The sequence below is a fragment of the Coregonus clupeaformis genome, chromosome 40 (assembly GCF_020615455.1).
Source record: "Coregonus clupeaformis isolate EN_2021a chromosome 40, ASM2061545v1, whole genome shotgun sequence".
Taxonomy (NCBI): Eukaryota; Metazoa; Chordata; class Actinopteri; order Salmoniformes; family Salmonidae; genus Coregonus; species Coregonus clupeaformis.
Window position 1 is genome coordinate 17,365,671 of NC_059231.1, and position 20,608 is coordinate 17,386,278.

A 20,608-nucleotide genomic window follows, 5' to 3' on the forward strand; every position below is an offset into this window, starting at 1 on the left:
TTTTCAAATAAAATCACAAAACATTATATTGAAGCAGATGGCCACAACACATAATATGACAAAGCAGCACGCTTATAGATCTCCTCCTCAAAGAAAAGAAAATACCATTACAAGCTTCAAAACTCAAACAAAAGTTTGAAAGAAATGTTGCCTCTTGTGGCAGGGTGGGCACAGCCCTCAAAGCAACATGTACGGACTCATGCTGGCATAATCGCTAATATGGGGATGGGGAGGGGCATGCAGGTCACCTGACTGGCCGTGGGGGTCAGCCGTAGATAGGGCGCTGGTAGAGCGGGAAGTACGTCGGGAGGCTGCAAGGGACAGGAGGGGTGGATGACACCCGGGGCATTAGTGACACAAACGCGACAGGTATCATCCTCTGTAGCTGACTCAGGCTCAGCGCCTAGCTGCATTAATCCACTAGGATTATGACCAACCACATAATATAAATAATATGCCATTTAGCAGACGCTTTTATCCAAAGCGACTTACAGTCATGTGTGTATACATTTTTACCTATGGGTGGGAGGGGCGGGTATCCCTCATGCATCCCACTTTGTCCCTCTTTTGTTCTTTTTTTTTGGTCCCCCATGTCAAAGCAGTGACAAAGTTTTGTCATTTCCTGTGATGTGGCAGCAGCACAGGAAAGAGCTGAGAAGCAGGTCAGCTATGGACATTGAATACGATGACATACAGTACAATGTTTACTGTAGTCACTGCCTTTTTTCTCTGCCTCTTGATGTAGATTTATTATGAGATGTGCCAAATCATTTATAGTACATCAATCATTGGACCAAAAACAGAATCCTAGAACATCCAGAGATTTTTGTGATCTTTCCATTTTGCTGGTCTTTATATAACAAATACAAAGACACAAAAACATACTAATATAGCACAACACGGAGCATTCCCAACAAGACAGACAAAGACAGTGCAGCGATTATGTTCCAGAACCTTTGAGAGGGTTAGTGCATGTAGAGTAGATCAGAGTAGGCAAAAGAAGAGGTCTATACCCCTTAGTTCTAGAGGTGGATCTTCTATCTAGACATCCTGGGGTGTACAGGGAGGCTGGGACAGAGAGTAGGGGTCTAGAGGAGTGTGTACTAGTGGGCCTTGCTGCTTCCAGGAGGCCTCCTGGTGTCCGGTTGGTCGTGGTACTCACCAAGAGGCTTGAAGGCCCGAGCAGGGCTGGTGTCTCTGCTGCTTTCCCTAGAGGTTTCCCTGCTGCAGCCCTGACTCATGCTGGGCCGGGGGATACGGCTCCTCGCTAGCGTGGTAGGACGAGAGAGGAGTACCAGGAACAAGAGCTTTATCACACAGCCTGGCTGTCAGTAGGACAGTAGAACACAGGTTTGGGGTGTGAGGTGAGGCCTGGGCTGGGGCTGGGGATGGGGACTGGGAGAAGAGTGGGGTAGGAGGTCTCTGGGGCGTGGTGGTGGGTTGGAGTCTGCTGGACATCAGATTACATTTTACAAACATAAGTTAGCGCAAGTCCGTTTTTTAAATGTTTTTGTTATTTCATGACAAGGATTAGGTTGTCAGTGACAAGATGATTGTTATGACCTTAGCTTACAACAGATATACAGAGTTAACACACAAAATAAAAACAGAAAAAAATAAAATAAAATAAAATATTTAAAATAAGGTATAAAAATAAAGATATGGTAGAAACACCAAAGAAAATTAAAGACAAACTGTTATATTCAGTTATTATATGTTCTAATAAAATATATGAACTAAACATGACTAAGAAGAAGACAAACGTACAAACTTTAAAACATTGCAACGTGTAATTGTCAATTTCGTGATTCCATAATGTTTAAATCTCATCCTTGGACAGATGTAAAAAAGGCGGCCTTCCCAATTCAGGGATGACGGTGTTGTTCACAACAGACTGACAGACAGACAAAGAGGGTGACCTCAGACAGAACACTGATAACAAGCCAAGATGTGGGGAGCTGGTTGGTCGATGAAATACACCGACCAATCAATCAAAGCAATAGGCCAGGGCCAGTGACTCAGACTGAATGGAAGGAAGGACATAAACTGGGCTGCTGATGACAGCTAGACCTACAGAGGCTCATCCACATTTCCTGAAAGAGGAGGCACCACCCCAATGATGGGACATGCCTGGAAGATATGACGCTAACAAATACGACCAAGATGAGAGACACCTCCCAAAACAGTGAGTTCTACTTAGCTGCTAACCCTGAGAGACAGGCTCATACCATTCACTCTCCTTTACAAGGGGCCTTGCGCCTTTTCGCATTCAGTATTTTGTTATTCAGTATTTTGCCATTCAGTATTTTACATTTACATTTTAGTCATTTAGCAGATGCTCTTATGCAGAGTGCCTTGCTCAAGGGCATGTCGACAGATTTTTCACCTAGTCGGCTCAGCGATTTGAACCAGTAAACTTACGGTTACTGGCCCAACACTCTTAACCCTAAGGCTACCTGCCGCCCCCTTTGAGTTAAAAGGGTCCATTGGTCCTTCATAACATTACTATGCGGGTTCCTTGCTTTCAAGGCTTATCTTTTGTGTTTATTGTGTTTCCTTGTTTTGTGTTTATGACCGGGAAAACCAAGATAGTGTATCTGAGCTTCAAAGGACACACTTGGTGTACAGTATATATAAGGTTTTCACTAGATAGATAGGAGAGCACAATGACAATGTTGGGCATATCACCGGCATGTTTTGACACATGGCCCTCGACAGCATGTGTGTGGTATCCGATTTATCAGCAAACATGTGCTGTCTGTTATGTATGTGTATCCAGTGTGTAGGTGATACTGTACAATACACTGTTTATTTAGGCAGTTACTTAGTTACTATGTGCGTTGCTAGCAAATGGCAAATCTATTTTTCCTAGTATAGAGTGAATACATGATTTATGTTGTGTTTACTTGCACGATGCTGAAATTGTTACATCATGTAAATGTCCCTTACCTAGTCCCAGTCGGCTGGGAGAGGAATCTCTACTGCAGCCCTGGCTGCGGGGGACCTTGCTCCTCTTGTCTACAGGGGTGCTGGAGGCTGAGGGGGGCCTGCTGATCCTCCCGTACCCAGACGAGTGGCCCAGCAGCTTCCCAGGGGAACTGGAGCGACTGCCAGCTGCAGGAAGGACAACACACAGGAGTCACAGGCAGAGTGTGAAACGACACACCCTTTCAGACACGATGGGTCACAGCGAGCGGAGCGACGCACCTCTCCATGGCATGCTGGGAAGGTTCTGTCACTGCTCAAAGCTGAATTCGCTCATATTCTACCTCCCTCTTTCTGGAGGAATATTTAATTACTTAAATGTTTCTAATGGCATATGTTGCTTTTATTGTAGTAATAAAATAATAATATACAACACTTAGCAGACACTTTTATCTAAAGCGACTTACAGTAAAGTGAGTGCATAATGTGCATGTGATTCCAGTAGGAATTGAACCTACAACCTTGGCTTTACTAGTGCCACACTCTTACCAACTGAGCACATATCTCTGTGTGTTTACAGTGACTTGGTGATTCGGAGGGGAATAATTCACAGAATGTCTAACCAACACTTGAGGTAATAGGACCAATGACATTCTCTATCTATCCTACTAGGTGGATAACATAGATATTGGATTTCAGCTTTGATGAGATAGATAGGGAGGGACATACAAACAGCTAATAAACAGTTGCAGGACAAACAAGATTGGTTGAATCCAGGGTCTAACTGGGCTGTGGGAAAACCAACCAGTGATTACAACAACAACAACAACAACAACAACAGTTCAGAGGACATAGACAACAACCAACAACTGACAACAAAATGTACCAATCAAAACACTTGTGAGACTAAAATAATAAATCATAATCCATTACAGGCACTTGAGTTGAATGGAGCATGCTGGTATGACATGAGTCTAAAACTAAAATAATGAGTTGATTGACATGCAGAGATCTGCACAGGGAGGAAGGGGCGGGACTAAAGACTTGATGCTTTACTCTGATTGGATGAAGTCCGGGCCTTACCACCGCCAGTGGGGTTAGCAGATCTGGATCCTGTGGTTGTTATGGTAGCGAGCGGCAGAACAGGACGTGAAAATAAAACGGTCAATGTGACAGGGAGTAGTGTTAGCCCAGCATGCACTGGGCCAGATGTTAACTGTGCATGTCATGTTACACGTGCAAATATATAATTGAAGCCCCTCATCGAGGCTTCACAGGGAGAGAGGGGGAGAGAAAACCACACATACATCTTCTGAAAGGGTGCACTAATAACAGTGGCTCCAAGTTCCTTCAGGATGTTAAAGTTTATGAGGTAAAACATCACACAAACTGACGAGAGAAACTGAAGAGAACCTAGTATATAAACTGAAGAGAACCTAGCCCATAGGGCGGCGCACAATTGGCCCAGCGTCGTCCGGGTTTGGCCGGTGTAGGCCGTCATTGTAAATAAGAATTTGTTCTTAACTGACTTGCCTAGTTAAATGAAAGGTAAAATAAATAAATAAATATATATATATATATATATATATATATATATATATATATATATATATATATACACAGTGCATTCGGAAAGTATTAAGACCCCTTCCCTTTTTCAAAATTTTGTTACTTCACAGCCTTATTCTAAAATGGATTAAATAAATGTTTTTCCTCATCAATCTACACACAACAACCCATAATGACAAACCGAAAACAGGTTTTTAGAAGTATTTGCAAATTTATAAGAAATAAAAAACAGAAATACCTTATTTACATACACTACCGTTCAAAGGTTTGGGGTCACTTAGAAATGTCCTTGTTTTCGAAAGAAAAGCAATTTTTTTGTCCATTAAAATAACATCAAATTGATCAGAAATACAGTGTAGACATTGTTAATGTTGTAAATGGCTATTGTAGCTGGAAACGGCTGATTTTTAATGGAATATCTACATAGGCGTACAGAGGCCCATTATCAGCAACCATCAGTCCTGTGTTCCAATGGCACGTTGTGTTTGCTAATCCAAGTTTATAATTTTAAAAGGCTAATTGATCATTAGAAAACCCTTTTGCAATTATGTTAGCACAGCTGAAAAGTGTTGTGCTGATTAAAGAAGCAATAAAACTGGCCTTCTTGAGACTAGTTGAGTATCTGGAGCATCACCAACTTGTGGGTTCGATTACAGAATCAAAATGGCCAGAAACAAATAACTTTCTTCTGAAACTCGTCAGTCTATTCTTGTTCTGAGAAATGAAGGCTATTCCATGCGAGAAATTGCCAAGAAAGTGAAGATCTCGTACAACGCTGTGTACTACTCCCTTCACAGAACAGCGCAAACTGTCTCTAACCAGAATAGAAAGAGGAGTGGGAGGCCCCGGTGCACAACTGAGCAAGAGGACAAATACATTAGTGTCTAGTTTGAGAAACAGACGCTTCACAGGTCCTCAACTGGCAGCTTCATTAAATAGTACCTGCAAAACACCAGTCTCAACGACAACAGTGAAGAGGCGACTCCGGGATGCTGACCTTCTAGGCAGAGTTGCAAAGAAAAAGACATATCTCAGACTGGCCAATAAAAAGAAAAGATTAAGATGGGAAAAATAACACAGACACTGGACAGAGGAAGATTGGAAGAAAGTGTTATGGACAGACGAATCGAAGTTTGAGGTGTTCAGATCACAAAGAAGAACATTTGTGAGACGCAGACCAAATGAAAAGATGCTGGAGGAGTGCTTAATGCCATCTGTCAAGCATGGTGGAGGCAATGTGATGGTCTGGGGGTGCTTTGGTGGTGGTAAAGTGGGAGATTTGTACAGGGTAAAAGGGATCTTGACGAAGGAAGGCTTTCACTCCATTTTGCAACACCATGCCATACCCTGTGGACAGCGCTTGATTGGAGCCAATTTCCTCCTAGAACAGGACAATGACCCAAAGCACAGCTCCAAACTACGCAATAACTATTTAGGGAAGAAGCAGTCAGCTGGTATTCTGTCTATAATGGAGTGGCCAGCACAGTCACCGGATCTCAACCCTATTGAGCTGTTGTGGGAGCAGGTTCTTGAATGGCCCGTTTTACTGCCCTCTAACCAATTGTACTATTATGTGTGTTTTTTCGCGTTATTTGTAATTTATTCTGTACATAATGTTTCTGCCACTGTCTCTAATGACCAAAAAGAGCTTCTGGATATCAGGACAGCGATTACTCACCGCGTATTGGACGAAGATTTTTTCTTCAACAAGTCGGACACAAAGGATATCCTACAGACACCCGACAAGGCCCAAATCCCTGTCATTCGCATGAGAAAGAGACAGAGATATCATGGACGTAGGTCGGGGTGCCTTGTAAGGATCTGACAGTGAGCTAGTAAACTGCCTCTTTCATCAATCCTATTAGCCAATGTTCATACATTTGAAAATACATTAGACAACCTAAGATTACGATTATCCTACCAACGGGACATTAAAAACTGTAATATCTTATGTTTCACCGAGTCGTGGCTGAACAACGACATGGATAACATAGCTGGCGGGATATACTCTACATCGGCAGGACAGAACGGCTGACTCCGGTAAGACAAGGGGTGGCGGTCTGTGTATATTTCTAAACAACAGCTGGTGCATAAAATGTAATACTAAGGAAGTCTCGAGGTTTGCTCACCTGATGTAGAGTATCTTATGATAAGCTGTAGACCACACTATTTACCAAGAGAGTTTATCTGTAGCTCAATTGGTAGAGCATGGCGCTTGTAACGCCAGGGTAGTAGGTTCGATCCCCAGGACCACCCATACGTAAAAATGTATGCACACATGACTGTAAGTCGCTTTGGATAAAAGCGTCTGCTAAATGGCATATTATTATTATCTATATTTTTCGTAGCTGTCTATTTACCACTACAAACCGATGCAGGCCCTAAGATTGCACTCAATGAGCTGTATAAGGCCATAAGTAAACAGGAAAACGCTCATCCAGAGGCAGCGCTCCTAGTGGCCGGGGACTTTAATGCAGGGAAACTTAAATCCGTTCTCCCTAATTTCTACCAGCATGTTAAATGAAAAAACTCTAGACCACCTTTACTCCACACACAGAGACGCGTACAAAGCTCTCCCTTGCCCTCCATTTGGCAAATCTGACCATAACGCTATCCTCCTGATTCCTGCTTATAAGCAAAAACTAAAGCAGGAAGCACCAGTGACTCGGTTAATAAGGAAGTGGTCAGATGACGCAGATGCTAAGCTACAGGACTGTTTTGCTAGCACAGACCGGAATATGTTCCGGGATTCTTCCGATAGCATTGAGGAGTACACTACATCAGTCACTGGTTTCATCAATAAGTGCATCGATGACGTCGTCCACACAGTGACCGTACGTACATACCCCAACCAGAAGCCATGGATTATAGGCAACATCCGCACTGAGCTAAAGGGTAGAGCTGCCACCTTCAAGGAGCGGGACTCTAACCCAGATGCTTATAAGATATCCCGCTATGCCCTCCGACAAGCCATCAAAAAGGCAAAGCGTCAATACAGGACTAAGATTGAATCGTACTACACCGGCTCTGATGCTCGTTGGATGTAGCAGGGCTTGAAAACTATTACAGACTACAAAGGGAAGCACAGCCACGAGCTGCCCAGTGACACAAGCCTACTAGACGAGCTAAATCACTTCTATGCTCGCTTCGAGGCAAGCAACACTGAAGCATGCATGAGAGCATCAGCTGTTCCGGTTGACTATGTGATCAAGCTCTCTGTAGCCGATGTGAGTAAAACTTTTAAACAGGTCAACATTCACAAGGCCGCAGGGCCAGACGGATTACTAGGACGTGTACTCCGAGCATGCGCTGACCAACTGGCAAGTGTCTTCACTGACATTTTCAACATGTCCCTGACTGAGTCTGTAATACCAACATGTTTCAAGCAGACCACCATAGTCCCTGTGCCCAAGAACACTACGATAACCTACCTAAATGACTACCGACCCGTAGCACTCACGTCTGTAGCCATGAAGTGCTTTGAAAGGCTGGTCATGGCTCACATCAACACCATTGTCCCAGAAACCCTAGACCCACTCCAATTTGCATACCGCCCCAACAGATCCACAGATGATGCAATCTCTATTGCAGTCCACACTGCCCTTTCCCACCTGGGACATGATTTGGAAAGGCACACACCTGTCTATATAAGGTCCCACCGTTGACAGTGCATGTCAGAGCAAAAACCAAGCCATGAGGTCGAAAGAATTGTCCGTAGAGCTCTGAGACAGGATTGTGTCGAGGCACAGATCTGGGGATGGGTACCAAAAAATGTCTGCAGCATTGAAGGTCCCCAAGAACACAGTGGCCTCCATCATTCTTAAATGGAAGAAGTTTGGAACCACCAAGATTCTTCCTAGAGCTGGCCACCCGGCCAAACTGAGCAATCAGGGGAGAAGGGCCTTGGTCAGGGAGGTGACCAATAACCCAATGGTCACTAACAGAGCTCTAGAGTTCCTCTGTGGAGATGGGAGAACCTTCCAGAAGGACAACCATCTCTGCAGCACTCCACCATTCAGGCCTTTATGGTAGAGGGGCCAGACGGAAGCCACTCCTCTGTAAAAGGCAAATGACAGCCTGCTTGGAGTTTGCCAAAAGGCACCTAAAGGACTCTTAGTCCATGAGAAACAAGATTCTCTGGTCTGACGAAACCAAGATTGAACTCTTTGGCCTGAATGCCAAGCGCCATGTCTGGAAGAAACGTGGCACCATCCCTATGGTGAAGCATCATGCTGTGGGGATGTTTTTCAGCGGCAGGGCCTGGGAGACTAGTCAGGATCGAGGGAAAGATGAACGGCGCAAAGTGCAGAAAGATCCTTGATGAAAACCTGCTCCAGATCGCTCAGGACCTCAGACTGGGGCGAAGGTTCACCTTCCAACAGGACAACAACCTTAAGCACCCTACCAAGACAACGCAGGAGTGGCTTCGGGACAAGTCTCTGAATGTCCTTGAGTGGCCCAGCCAGAGCGCGGACTTGAACCCAATCGAACATCTCTGGAGAGACCTGAAAATAACTGTGCAGCGATGACCCCCATCCAACCTGACAGAGCTCGAGAGGATTTGCAGAGAAGAATGGGAGAAACTCCCCAAATGCAGGTGTGCCAAGCTTGTAGCATCATACCCAAGAAGACTCGAGACTGTAATCGCTGCCAAAGGTGCTTCAACAAAGTACTGAGTAAAGGGTCTGAATACTTATGTAAATGTGATATCAGTTTATTATTTTAAATCAATTCGAAAAAAATCTAAAAACTAGTTTTTTCTTTGTAATTATGGGGTCTTGTGTGTAGATTGATGAGGGGGGGAAACAATTTAATCAATTTTTGAATAAGGGATCTGAATACTTTCCGAATGCACTGTAAACTGAAGAGAATCTAGTATATAAACTGAAGAGAACCTAGTATATAAACTGAAGAGAACCTAGTATATAAACTGAAGAGAACCTAGTATATAAACTGGAGAGAACCTAGTATATAAACTGGAGAGAACCTAGTATATAAACTGGAGAGAACCTAGTATATAAACTGAACTGAACCTTGTATATAAACTGGAGATGTAGTATGAGCTCACAGCAGACAGGTTAAAGGTCATACTGGGGGTTTACATGAGAGTGAGAGAGACTGGAGATGACATTGTGGACTGGCTTCCCTGAGTTCAGACCATGTGCTGTGAGGGAGTGAAATTGGTCTCGGGTTATTTTGCTGACAGTGTGTGTGCATACTCACGCTGGGACTGGGATACCATTTTGGCTCGGCTGCGCCCCCTGCTGTCAGTCACAGTAGCGCTGGCTCCGACGGCACTGCCGGCGCTTGTCCTCCTCGTACGCACACGACCTGTAGACAACAACACACACAGCGAGTTAGTGAGAGAGTTTAAGTCACTACACTACAAATTATACTGTATCCAAGCAGCTGTGCACCACAGTTCACCACGACACAAAACTGAAAGAAACTGCTTTAAAACAGACAGTGACAAAATATCTGGATGGGGAGAGAGAGTCTTCTGAAACACAGATATAAGGAGAGACAAACAACTGAATATTTCTACACATTCACACAAAGAACACCTTCTCACTGAAGGGTTCAATCAGAAATGCATTGGATCTGAGAAAGGTTTGTCTAAAGCAGCTAGCAACATCATGACAACACAACTTTCTTTACAGTACGTCAAACTGTGCATATTATACACAATGTAAGATATTAATTTGCAAAATCATAAATAAAAGAACACTGGCATTATCATACTTGCAATCCAGCCAAGTAATGTTCCTAAAAGCTAGGACAACACACTGACTGATGCTGAGAAAGAGATTGGGGAGTTCAGATGTCTGCTAATTTTGGACTGTGTTATCAAACAAGTAGTCTTACATTTTTCCACCAAACCTCTCCAATTTTAGATCTACAGACACACATGCACTCCCAAACACCACATATTGAGAATTTATCTTTCCACAACAGCTGGGACTTGGCCATAGCTGGGACTTGGCTAAGTAACACCTTAGCCCAGGGTTTCCCAAAGTCAGTCTACACACAGCGTGTGTAGACTGATAATAAGACTCATTATTGGCTAAGACAGGGTTTCCAAACTCAGTCCAGCTGTGTAATGCTAGGGCAAAAACCAAAATGTGCACCCGGCGGAGGCAGGACCGAGTTTGGAAACCCTGCCTTAGCCAATAATGAGTCTTATTATCAGTCTACACACGCTGTTTGATAGAATGTGGGCAGAAGCTGTGACCTTATTTTCATTGGAAGATGTTTGATAGGCGAAGTCCTACTCAGTCAGAGAGTGTTGTACTAGATTCTAGAACAACCGCATTACACAACAGGATAGGGAAAGCCCTTTCTTTGGGTCTATAAAGTCTATCAGTGACATCTAGATAATGATAAGAGTATAAGTATATACCAGGGACTAAACATTTTCAACCAAGAGGTAGAGGATAACCTTGAGAAGCAGGTAACACTAAACCTCAGCAACGTCTGACCCCTTAAATCGGACCACTTACACACAGACAGAGACCAAAGGGTGGGAGAGTTTCACTGCATGCAACATTCACCTTTACATACATAACACAGGGTCCTTGCCCTTCGCTAATCACTAATAAACAAAACGTAAAGGATAACAACATAAGGAGGATAACAAAAGTTGTGGGGGGGAGGTGAGGTTTTATGGTGTGCTGTGCTGACTGCACATAGCTATCTAACCCTGTCTGTCGTCAGTCAACAGTGATTATTACCATGTTGGTCAAACATGCAGACCACATAACACACTAAATAGGTTGTACGTTGGTGTGTAGACAAGATAGAAAAGAGGGGGGGGGGTCAGCCGAGCTTTTGACTGTCCCCGACAGACGCAGAACACATACATACAGATCTTACCAGTATGAATTTTACCAGGTGTGCCATCTTTTGGGCATAAAGCAAAGCGGGGGGCGGTGGGTGAAGAGAGGTATAGAGTTAGACATTAGTACCAGTTAGCCGAGAGAGAGAAATAGAGCGAGAGTGAGAAAGAGGGAGAGAGAGAGAAAGAGGGAGAGATAAAGAAAGAGAGAGATAGAAAGATGGAGAGAGAGAGAAAGAGAGAGATAGAAAGATGGAGAGAGAGAAAGAGAGCGAAAGAGAGAGGGAAAGAAAGAGGGGGAGAGAGAGAAGGGGGAGAGACAGAGACAGGTGGGTGGGAGAAAGAGGTCACATTAGTAATGGACAGTAAGCAGTAAAATCCACAGGGACGCGTTAGGGCAAGAACAGAGGGACAGCAACTGGATTGCAGCACGCCTCAGTATCAAATTGCATACATTTTGGGGGTATATGGAGAGTTTTTCATCATTATTTATCATGGACTTCAATATTTATATAATGGTCAGTAGTCATATCTTAAAGTGATTATAGGCAGCTATTTATCATGTTTAGTTTAATTAGTTTACATACAAAACTTTGCAGCCTGTCTATCTGCACATTTTGGCCTTTTTGTCTGTTTCTTGTTTCTCTTCAGAGCACAGCTTAATGATGTCTTACTAACAACCATCACATTAATTAATATCTCCAATCAGGCCATAAAAGCCAGTGGTTTTCAGATTTTAATTTATTCTAAATAATTTAATTAAGACACCATGGGGACTTTGAGAAATGACTGTTCCAGAACTGACATCCTGTGACCATTACAATTTTAAATGTTGACTGGTGGTAGTTCGGGCTTGGCATAGATGGACCTGGGGAGAGGGGTAGAGTGTGTGTGTGTGTTAGGGATGGACACGTTTATTTGAATATTCAAATATCCGAACGGGCATTAGTATTCGACTACTACATGTATATACATTTTTAAAGGTTTTGTCTCAAATTAAATAAAAGTGTATATGTTACATTGCCACATAGCCTACAATGATAGACCATTACATACATTTTTTTTATAAAACAACAGTTTTATGACAGTTTTTATGTGTGCCCCATAAAAAAGACTTACCGGTAACCTACAGACGTTTCACAGGTGTAGCTTGTTGTTTTGTCGGTCAATCACAGCGGCGCTACAGTCAGAGGCTATGTGTAGCAAGTGAAGTGGGAGATTTCTAATCAATGCTAAATGGAATTAACATGACGTAATTAAGTTGGCTAAATGAGAAAGCGTAGGCTACAATGACCAACCAGCAGGTTTCATATGAATGGAGTTGTTGTAGACATGGGATGGGGAGTGTAGCAAATTAGCCTCAATTAGCCTTGTTACTTTAGCTAGCTAGCTAGATAACTTAGCTGGCTACTGTAACTAGCTAGCTTCTTTATAACGATTTGATGCAGTGAAAACAGGCACTACCCGATGGTATGATCGATAACTTATGGCAGAAACAAGTTTGTCTAACTAGCGCGAGTCAGTTTGGCTACTTTCTGTCTCTCTCTCTCCATGCCACACATAGACTGTCACACACACACACCGGCCTCTGCTCATCTCCCGCCCCTACCCCACCCGCTGAAACAAGCAGAGCACAGCGCACCGGCTCTCTCACGAGCAAGTCTCCATTGACATGTATTTCGACTATCTGGATATCCGAAGAAATATCATGATATTATTTGAATAATGAAATCATTTAAAATGCCCATCCCTAGTGTGTGTGGGGTTTACCTAGAGAGGCGTAGGAGCCTGGGGGCAGAGCAGCGGCTGAGCTGAAGGGAGAAGCGGAGGGCACGATAACCAGACGGGATTTGGCGCTGGCCGCGGCATTCACATCGATGTCACTACGGGAACGCTGGAGAGAACCGCCTGGGTTAGAGTTCACCCTGGAACTCACCATCTTACCTGCCATCGGGGAGAACGGGAGAGGTTGAAATATCAACACATTCTACATTTAAATAGTCTGTATTTAGTCTCACCGAGGAAAAAATTATCATCGGATTTGCAAGAGAGACCTGACATAACCCACAAATAGAAAGAGGTGGCATGAAATAAACAACACATGTTGAGAAATTAATACTGTAGTAGCTAGTACTCTTACCCCTTGTTATGCTGCCACCTATGACACTCTTGACAGACAGGGGCCGGCTGAGGAGAGAGAAGGACACACCATTATGGAGTTATTGTAAACAGCTCAGTATCCCTGTACTTCACACTAACAAAACAAAGTCATAGGCCAGGGCTCAGACCCCTCTGATGGTGTAGGGCAAAACATGATTCAAACTACCAGTGACTCAAACTGCCAAAGACATTATAAAAGGTAAAGGTCTGGACACCAGTTCAGGGCTCAGACCCATCTGATGATGAGGATGATGATGCAGGGGGAAAGAACATCCTTAGAGGAAGATTAGCTCACTCTCTCCAGTCGTTAAACTGGATCAACCGATTCAATCTACCTCAGTGTGTCCATGAGGCAGACAAATCCATTAGTGGTGTCTTCAAATCAATGATAAATGGTCTTTATCCACATCATCCTGAATCATATGGAGGAAGGGATAAATAGAGGGGAGGGAGGGATGGAAGGGATGGATGGAGTCTTACTTGAGGCTCTTCTGAGAGGAGGAAGAGGAGCCGTCTGACTGGGGGAGTGGTTGATGGATGAAGGGATGAAAGTAAACCGGGATGGAGGGAAGGAGGGAGGGATAGAGGGAGAGGTAGAAGGAGGGGTATCTTACTTGAGGCTCTCCTGAGAGGAGGAGGATGAGCGGTCTGATTGGGGGAGGGACACAATGCTGTCAGAACTTTTCAGGTGAGACTGGAGAGCCTTCTGATAGCTCGACTCCAGGGCCTGGAACAGATGCTCTGCCTCCCGGCTGTAGTGGCCATGGAAACCCCAATAACACCTATGGGTGAGGGGGGGGGAGAAGAAGGTTAGAGGTCACATGAAGGTCACAGCCCCTCCTATCAGTACATGAACAGAACTGTCAGCACACTTATTTTTTTTTTTACATTTTAGTCATTTAGCATACGCTCTTATCCAGAGCGACTTACAGTAGCAATTAGGGTTAAGTGCCTTGCTCAAGGGCACATCGCCAGAGCCTTCTCGGCTCTGGGATTCAAACCAGCAAACTTTCAGTTACTGGCCCAACGCTCTAACCACTAGGCTACCTGCCACCCACATGCCTCTGATAGGTCACCAGCAGAGAAAGTGACATGAGACGATGCCCAGAGGAATTAATAATTGTTCTAATTATCACTAGTAGTAAAATAAGCGACACAGAGAGATGTAATTTTATTCCAAATTGTCATCCACTTGTATCAGTCATGAAATCATAAAGCAATATATTACTTTTTACAAAACTGCAAAGACCAATTCATTGTTTTACTGAGGACAAATTCAGACTAATTTACCAAATAAACAACCATAAAAACAGAACTTACTTTCTGGCCACGGATCTGGCCTCTGAGTCGGCATCATGTATCCCTTTCTTGATGGTCTCCGTCAGAACAGTCACGTGCCTGGTGGGATAGTAGGGAAACATGACAGAGACCACTTCAGGTACAGCAGCCAGGAAACCACAACTATACCAATGGAGAGGACACACAGACTTCCTCATTCCCCCCCTCCCCAAGACTTCTGTTTACACTCCTTTCTTCTCTCTCTCTCCCTCTACTATCCCACAGCTCTTCTGCTATCCTCCACTCTCCTTCTCCACGGGTGGAAAGTGACCACATAGCACGCTTTCGACATGCTTTTTAAACTCTCTGCTGGGTTGTCGTGGCAACCACAGGGGATGCTTCGTAGAGAGTCTGATGGTGATGGCTCACCCCAGGCCTCCAGAATCATCAATTTAACTAGCAAAGACCAGGGATCATCAGTCGCCCAGTCAGCCAACACCCAACTACTTACGGTAAATGTCACACGCCGAAGAGGAGAAAAGAGGAGAGAGAAGGAGAGGAGAGAGGGAATTCTAAAGTACAGCAGCCACCCCTCTCTACACAAACACAAACACTGGCTGAGATCCTGAGCAGAGTAGCAGTTTAAAAGCATGCTAAAGTCTGTTGTTAGTGTTTATGTCCTGTATTAGCATGCAGAGTGTATCCTGAAAGGGTGTGTGCTTACCTCTCCAGTGTGTGCGTCTGCCACTCTAGTAATAACAACTCTAAGAACTCATAACTGCGCCTGGAGAGGGAAGACATGAGAGTTAACACATTTATAAGGGAAACCTCAGGAAAAAGGTCGCAGATTTTCACACCGAATAATTTCAAATTTCAAAGGATCTTTGAGTGTCTTTACCTTCTGACGGCCACTGATTTGGACAGGCAGTTACTAGTGATGATGGGGATGAGACGTGAGTAGTGTGTGTGCTGGAAGAGAAGAGGAGGTCCCAGAGGTCTTCAAATACAGGTTATTTCACACCTCCCAGTGTCTTAACAACACATAACATTTCACAACCAGATATCAGTCATACTGAGTAATAAATACATCAGGAAATTATTTATTTTCTGTTTGTTACAGTAGCTAATGCATGAATCCCACTCCTCCAATGTGATTCAACCTCTGACGTACAGTATATGACTGACTGTATATACAGTTTGTGTGTGTGCAGTACTCACCCTGAGGATGAGCCGTATGGCTGCCATCCCAGACGTGGCCATGACCTTGGCACTGTTGGGCACCAGGTTGAGCAGTGTGGGCATTAGCGTCTCTGCACAGTGGTCAAACTTGTTGCCCATTAACGTGGACAGGTATCTGAAGAGGGGAGGGGAGAGATTGAACACATACAGCAAATCAATATCAATCAAAGTTGTTAAACCTCCTCAAACATTTGATTTAATGTTCTAGACTAATGTACTGGAACTTATACTGAAAAAATATATAAATGCAACATGCAACATTTTCAAAGATTTTGCTGATTTACAGTTCATAAATGTATAAGACAATCAGTCAATTGAAATAAATGAATTAGGCCCTAATCTATGGATTTCACATGACTGGGCAGGGGCGCAGCCATGGGTGGGCCTGGGAGGGCATAGACCCACCCACTTGGGAGCCAGGCCGATCAACTGGGGAGCCAGGCCCAGCCAATCAGAATGAGTTTTTCCCTACAAAAGGGCTTTATTATAGACAGAAATACTCCTCAGCACCCCACCGGATGTGGAGGTCCTGGGCTTGCGTGGTTACACGTGATCTGCGGTTGTGAGGCCAGTTTGACGTATTGCCAAATTCTCTAAAACGACGTTGGAGGCGGCTTATGGTAGAGAAATTAACATTCAATTCTCTGGCAACAGCTCTGGTGGGAATTCCTGCAGTCAGCATGCCAATTGCACGCTCCCTCAAAACTTGAGACATCTGTGGCATTATTTTGTGTGACAAAACTGCACATGTTAGAGTGGCCTTTTATTGTCCCCAGCACAAGGTGCACCTGTGTAATGATCATGCTGTTTAATCAGCTTCATGATATGCTACACCTATCAGGTGGATGGATTATCTTGACAAAGGATGAAATGCTCACTAACAGGGATGTAAACAAATTTGTGCCCAAAATTCGAGATGAATAAGCTTTTTGTGTGTATGGAAAATGTCTGGGATTTGTTATTTCATCTAATGAAACATGGGACCAACACTTTACATGTTGCGTTTATATTTTTGTTCAGTGTAGATATGGAGCAGAAGTAGTAGCAGCCTACAAGTTGTCCAGACTCAGAGGTGTTCATTGTCAGTCAGTGATGTGCTCCTAATGTGGTAGTGATGAGGTGCAACAGAGTCAAGATACACATTTAAAGATCATCAGGTTGACGGATTTACAGTCTAGGCCAGGTGGGACGAGGAGCTTCCCTCCCTCCCTTTAATATCACCACTTTACTGTGGCATTTCAATGAGCTGCTACATCTCTAACCACTGTCTCTGGTCAACCTTACTCAACTGGTCTGAGATAGCAGCTTTTGGAACAGATCGTTTTAACAGTGTAGCTAACTCTACTTAGCATAGAAGTGGAAGAGAGAGGTTGAAAGCTGGCTTGCGTGTCTGCAGGTCCTTACCCCAGTGTGATGCAGGCCTCTCGTACCACCTGAGACCTCAGGTCTTTAGCCGAAAGCTTCAGAGGGGCCTCCAGTAGACGGAGCTGCTGAGGGAAACTATCATACTCCATCGCTCCAGCCAGGAGCAGAGAACGCACCTTCTTCAGCTAGACAGAGGAAGCACAAACTATTACGCTACAACCGCAGTTTCTGACTGTTTATAGGCTACTACTATCAACACCAGAATATACAGTACAAGGTGATGAGATGGTCATGCAGCTATTGATCATTAGTGGTTGCGGTCCTTACAGCGATGACTCGGTGCTCCCAGTCGTTTTTGTCGTCAGACAGAACCTCCCGGACCTTGGAGAGGTTGTCCTCCATCTCTCTGTTGGAATGGATCTGGAGAGGAGAAAAGAGACAGGAGTCAGACTGGGGTTGATGGCAATTTATATTGTAAACACACACACACACACACACACACACACACACAGAGCACCCTTATCTGTGCATGTTACCTGGATAGAAGGAACCTCTTCAAAAGCCTTGATGAAGTCCTCCTCATCTACTGCTCCTGCAGCAGCATCTTTAGCAGAGATCTTGCCGGGTCCGGTGGCAGAGCTGGGCCTGCGGACAGAAGCTGGAGCTACAGTCCTCCTCCCACTGGGGGGCGCCTTGGAGGACGATACGGAGGAGGAGGACCTGCCCCCATCCACAGAGTCCTCATCCTCAAAGTTCTTATCTGACAGGGGAGTGAGAAGAGGAGTGGCGTTAATCCAGTTTGAAGTCATTTCATCTCTGCATTGGTGACCACCATGTTCATTAGGACACACCTTATGGTTACAAAAACAAGCATTTTATATTGGACAGCTAGCCTAGTATGTTCCAGTTTCACTTTTGTTCTTATGTTTCCTGCCTACTAAGCTCGACCCTGTTGTTTTGGGTGAGAGAGTGCATGCCTGAACCCACCCATCTGCCGTGCTGGGTGTAGCTAGCTCATTTAATCTGGATTGTCAATGTTACATGAATACAAGCCGTTCTGTCACCTCTCCAGTTTTCCGGTTCACACAAGGGATTATGAATGAAGGGAAAATATGATCCTGGAGAGATGCCTTGAGCCAGCATTATTTTACAGAAATGCTCTGTGAGAGAACGGTAATGTACTCCTTAGAAGGAAGACAAACTGCACACGATAAAACATTTTTTTTCTTAGGAGGGATTCATACAATAAAAATAGGTCATCAAAGCCTGTTCAAAGGTTGTGTCCCTATCACCATAGTAACGCTAGTGATAATTATGAAAGACACCAAAACAAGACACCATTCAGACAACAAGACCAATATCTCCATAAACAAAGCAACAGGCAGGCACACAGAGAGAAACGCCCCGTTCACAGCTCAGCCTTCCCCCACTCATCCTCCTCTCACAACCCTCCATTCCTCCACCAGCCTGCTAACCTGTAATTACCATGAAAGCAGTATATATCCACTAACACAGAGAGAGAGAGAGAGAGAGAGAGAGAGATTGAGAGAGAGAGAGAGAGAGAGATTGAGAGAGAGGGAGAGACAGAGAGAGAGACAGAGAGAGAGACAGAGAGAGAGAGAAGAATGAGAAAGGCAGATAAATTGGGGAAAAGAGAGGAGGAAAATATAGGGCGAGGTGTCGGTAGGTAGTTTGAGAGGAATAGAGGGAGAGAGAGAAACATACCACGTGAAGAGAAGAAGAGAATATATAATAAATAGCATCAGGTTCTTACAGGCACAGATCTTCTTACACACCAGCTTCCTTAGCATCATGATCTATAGCACGCGCGCTAAACCATTTCCTCACCACGCTTCTGCATCAACAGTGTGTGTGTGTCTGCGTGACGCGTGCCTTGGTGAGGGTGCGTGTGCAGCTCTGTGATGACACAGTGCTAGACCAGCTTCCCCCTTAAGCCCTTCTGTCCAAGGGTTAGCTGTCAAACACAGCGGGGTGTGTGTGTGTGTGGGTGTAGCATGAAGATGCTTGCAGCTCCTGCATTGCCAGCATGGTGTGACATGTCCTTAGGGACACTGGCTGTCCACCACAGAGGTAGGGGAGGGGCCAGCACCTGTGATGTCACCACTGATCAGTCATTGTTTATTCAGGGTGTTGGTGGAGGAGAAAACAAAACCAAAGGAACCTAGCCTGGTGGTCATTGGCTTATGACATAGTCCCACTACTGTTATTTACACTGCATTATGCATATTCATTAAATATATGTATGAATATGTATGTAAATTCATAAATATTTTTACTGTGTTTGGCGCCACACGGCGCACCATAACACTAGCAGACCTCAACATTGTGTCGGTTTTATTTTCCCCCGGAAACCTGTTTAGCATGCTGTGAAACTCTCAGTGAAAACGGTCACTAGCTCACCCACCCAGAGATAAGAAAGCTTTTGTTCCAACATAACAAAAGCATAAAATCTGTTCTGCATTGCCTCATGCAAGCTGCTGAATGTATACATGGTTTGCCTTGAGTCTTCCTGCTCTAGCATCCATCTACCTTTTCTTTATATACAGGAAGGTGTAAAACATAAAGCACATACTGGTATTAGAAAACATCCCTCATGTTCGTATGCACACTCACACAGCAGTGCTTTATTACATTGATTAAGAGTAGACACTAGTTATGGCCCCCGGGCTCTCTAGCTCTCATCACCGCCGTAGTGTTAGTTATTTATGTGTGGAGTGTGGGGGCTAGCATTATCAGTGAGAAAATAGTCAATACAGTGAGGACTGTGGTTAGCATTATAGTACCAAAGAAACAGGGAGGGGACTGCAGCCTGTGAAAAGGCTCATCCAACAACACCCATCTTATTGATGGCACACCTTCCATTTGCTTTCCACTGAGGCTAGCAGCATTACGATACCAGAGAGACAGGGAGGCGACTGCAGCATGTGGGATGGCTCAATACTTTACTAGGAGTAAATGTAACATTTATCCAACAGCATCCATCTCATTGATTGAACACCTTCAATCAGTTTTTCACTGATCGTTAAATGACGTTGAGAGAGTTTTAGACATAGAGATAGAACAAGATAGATAGAACTGTTCTATAATCTATGGTCTTAGAGTACTGAAAGAATAGCCTGAGACAAACTCCATGATTACGTTCAGAGAATCTGAGCACAAGACGTATGAGTCAACCCTCCCAAATACCATCTCTAAACAGAGACTATTTACTGGAAC

General features: G+C 44.2%; 1 protein-coding gene across 14 annotated transcripts in view; it reads right to left on the reverse strand.

Moving 5' to 3' along the window:
* The window catches only part of LOC121554960 (CLIP-associating protein 1-A), a 110,921-nt gene that overhangs the window by 19,404 nt on the left and 70,909 nt on the right, over positions 1-20,608 (reverse strand). For 3 of the 14 annotated variants that reach the window (XM_041868681.2, XM_041868680.2, XM_041868679.2), the window contains exons 9-24: positions 17,908-18,131; positions 17,699-17,791; positions 17,411-17,556; positions 15,986-16,121; positions 15,666-15,736; positions 15,492-15,551; positions 14,810-14,887; positions 14,104-14,271; positions 13,470-13,516; positions 13,100-13,273; positions 11,368-11,394; positions 9,718-9,825; positions 3,982-4,038; positions 2,950-3,114; positions 1,163-1,267; positions 249-311 (exon numbers count right to left, since the gene is read on the reverse strand). In XM_041868681.2, coding sequence (XP_041724615.2) covers positions 249-311; positions 1,163-1,267; positions 2,950-3,114; positions 3,982-4,038; positions 9,718-9,825; positions 11,368-11,394; positions 13,100-13,273; positions 13,470-13,516; positions 14,104-14,271; positions 14,810-14,887; positions 15,492-15,551; positions 15,666-15,736; positions 15,986-16,121; positions 17,411-17,556; positions 17,699-17,791; positions 17,908-18,131 — 1,722 coding nt within the window. Of the gene's footprint in view, positions 1-248; positions 312-1,162; positions 1,268-2,949; positions 3,115-3,981; positions 4,039-9,717; positions 9,826-11,367; positions 11,395-13,099; positions 13,274-13,469; positions 13,517-14,103; positions 14,272-14,809; positions 14,888-15,491; positions 15,552-15,665; positions 15,737-15,985; positions 16,122-17,410; positions 17,557-17,698; positions 17,792-17,907; positions 18,132-19,145; positions 19,377-20,608 lie in introns of those variants that run through there. The other 11 variants (XM_041868684.2, XM_041868687.2, XM_041868691.2 and 8 more) reach the window with 7 other exon arrangements.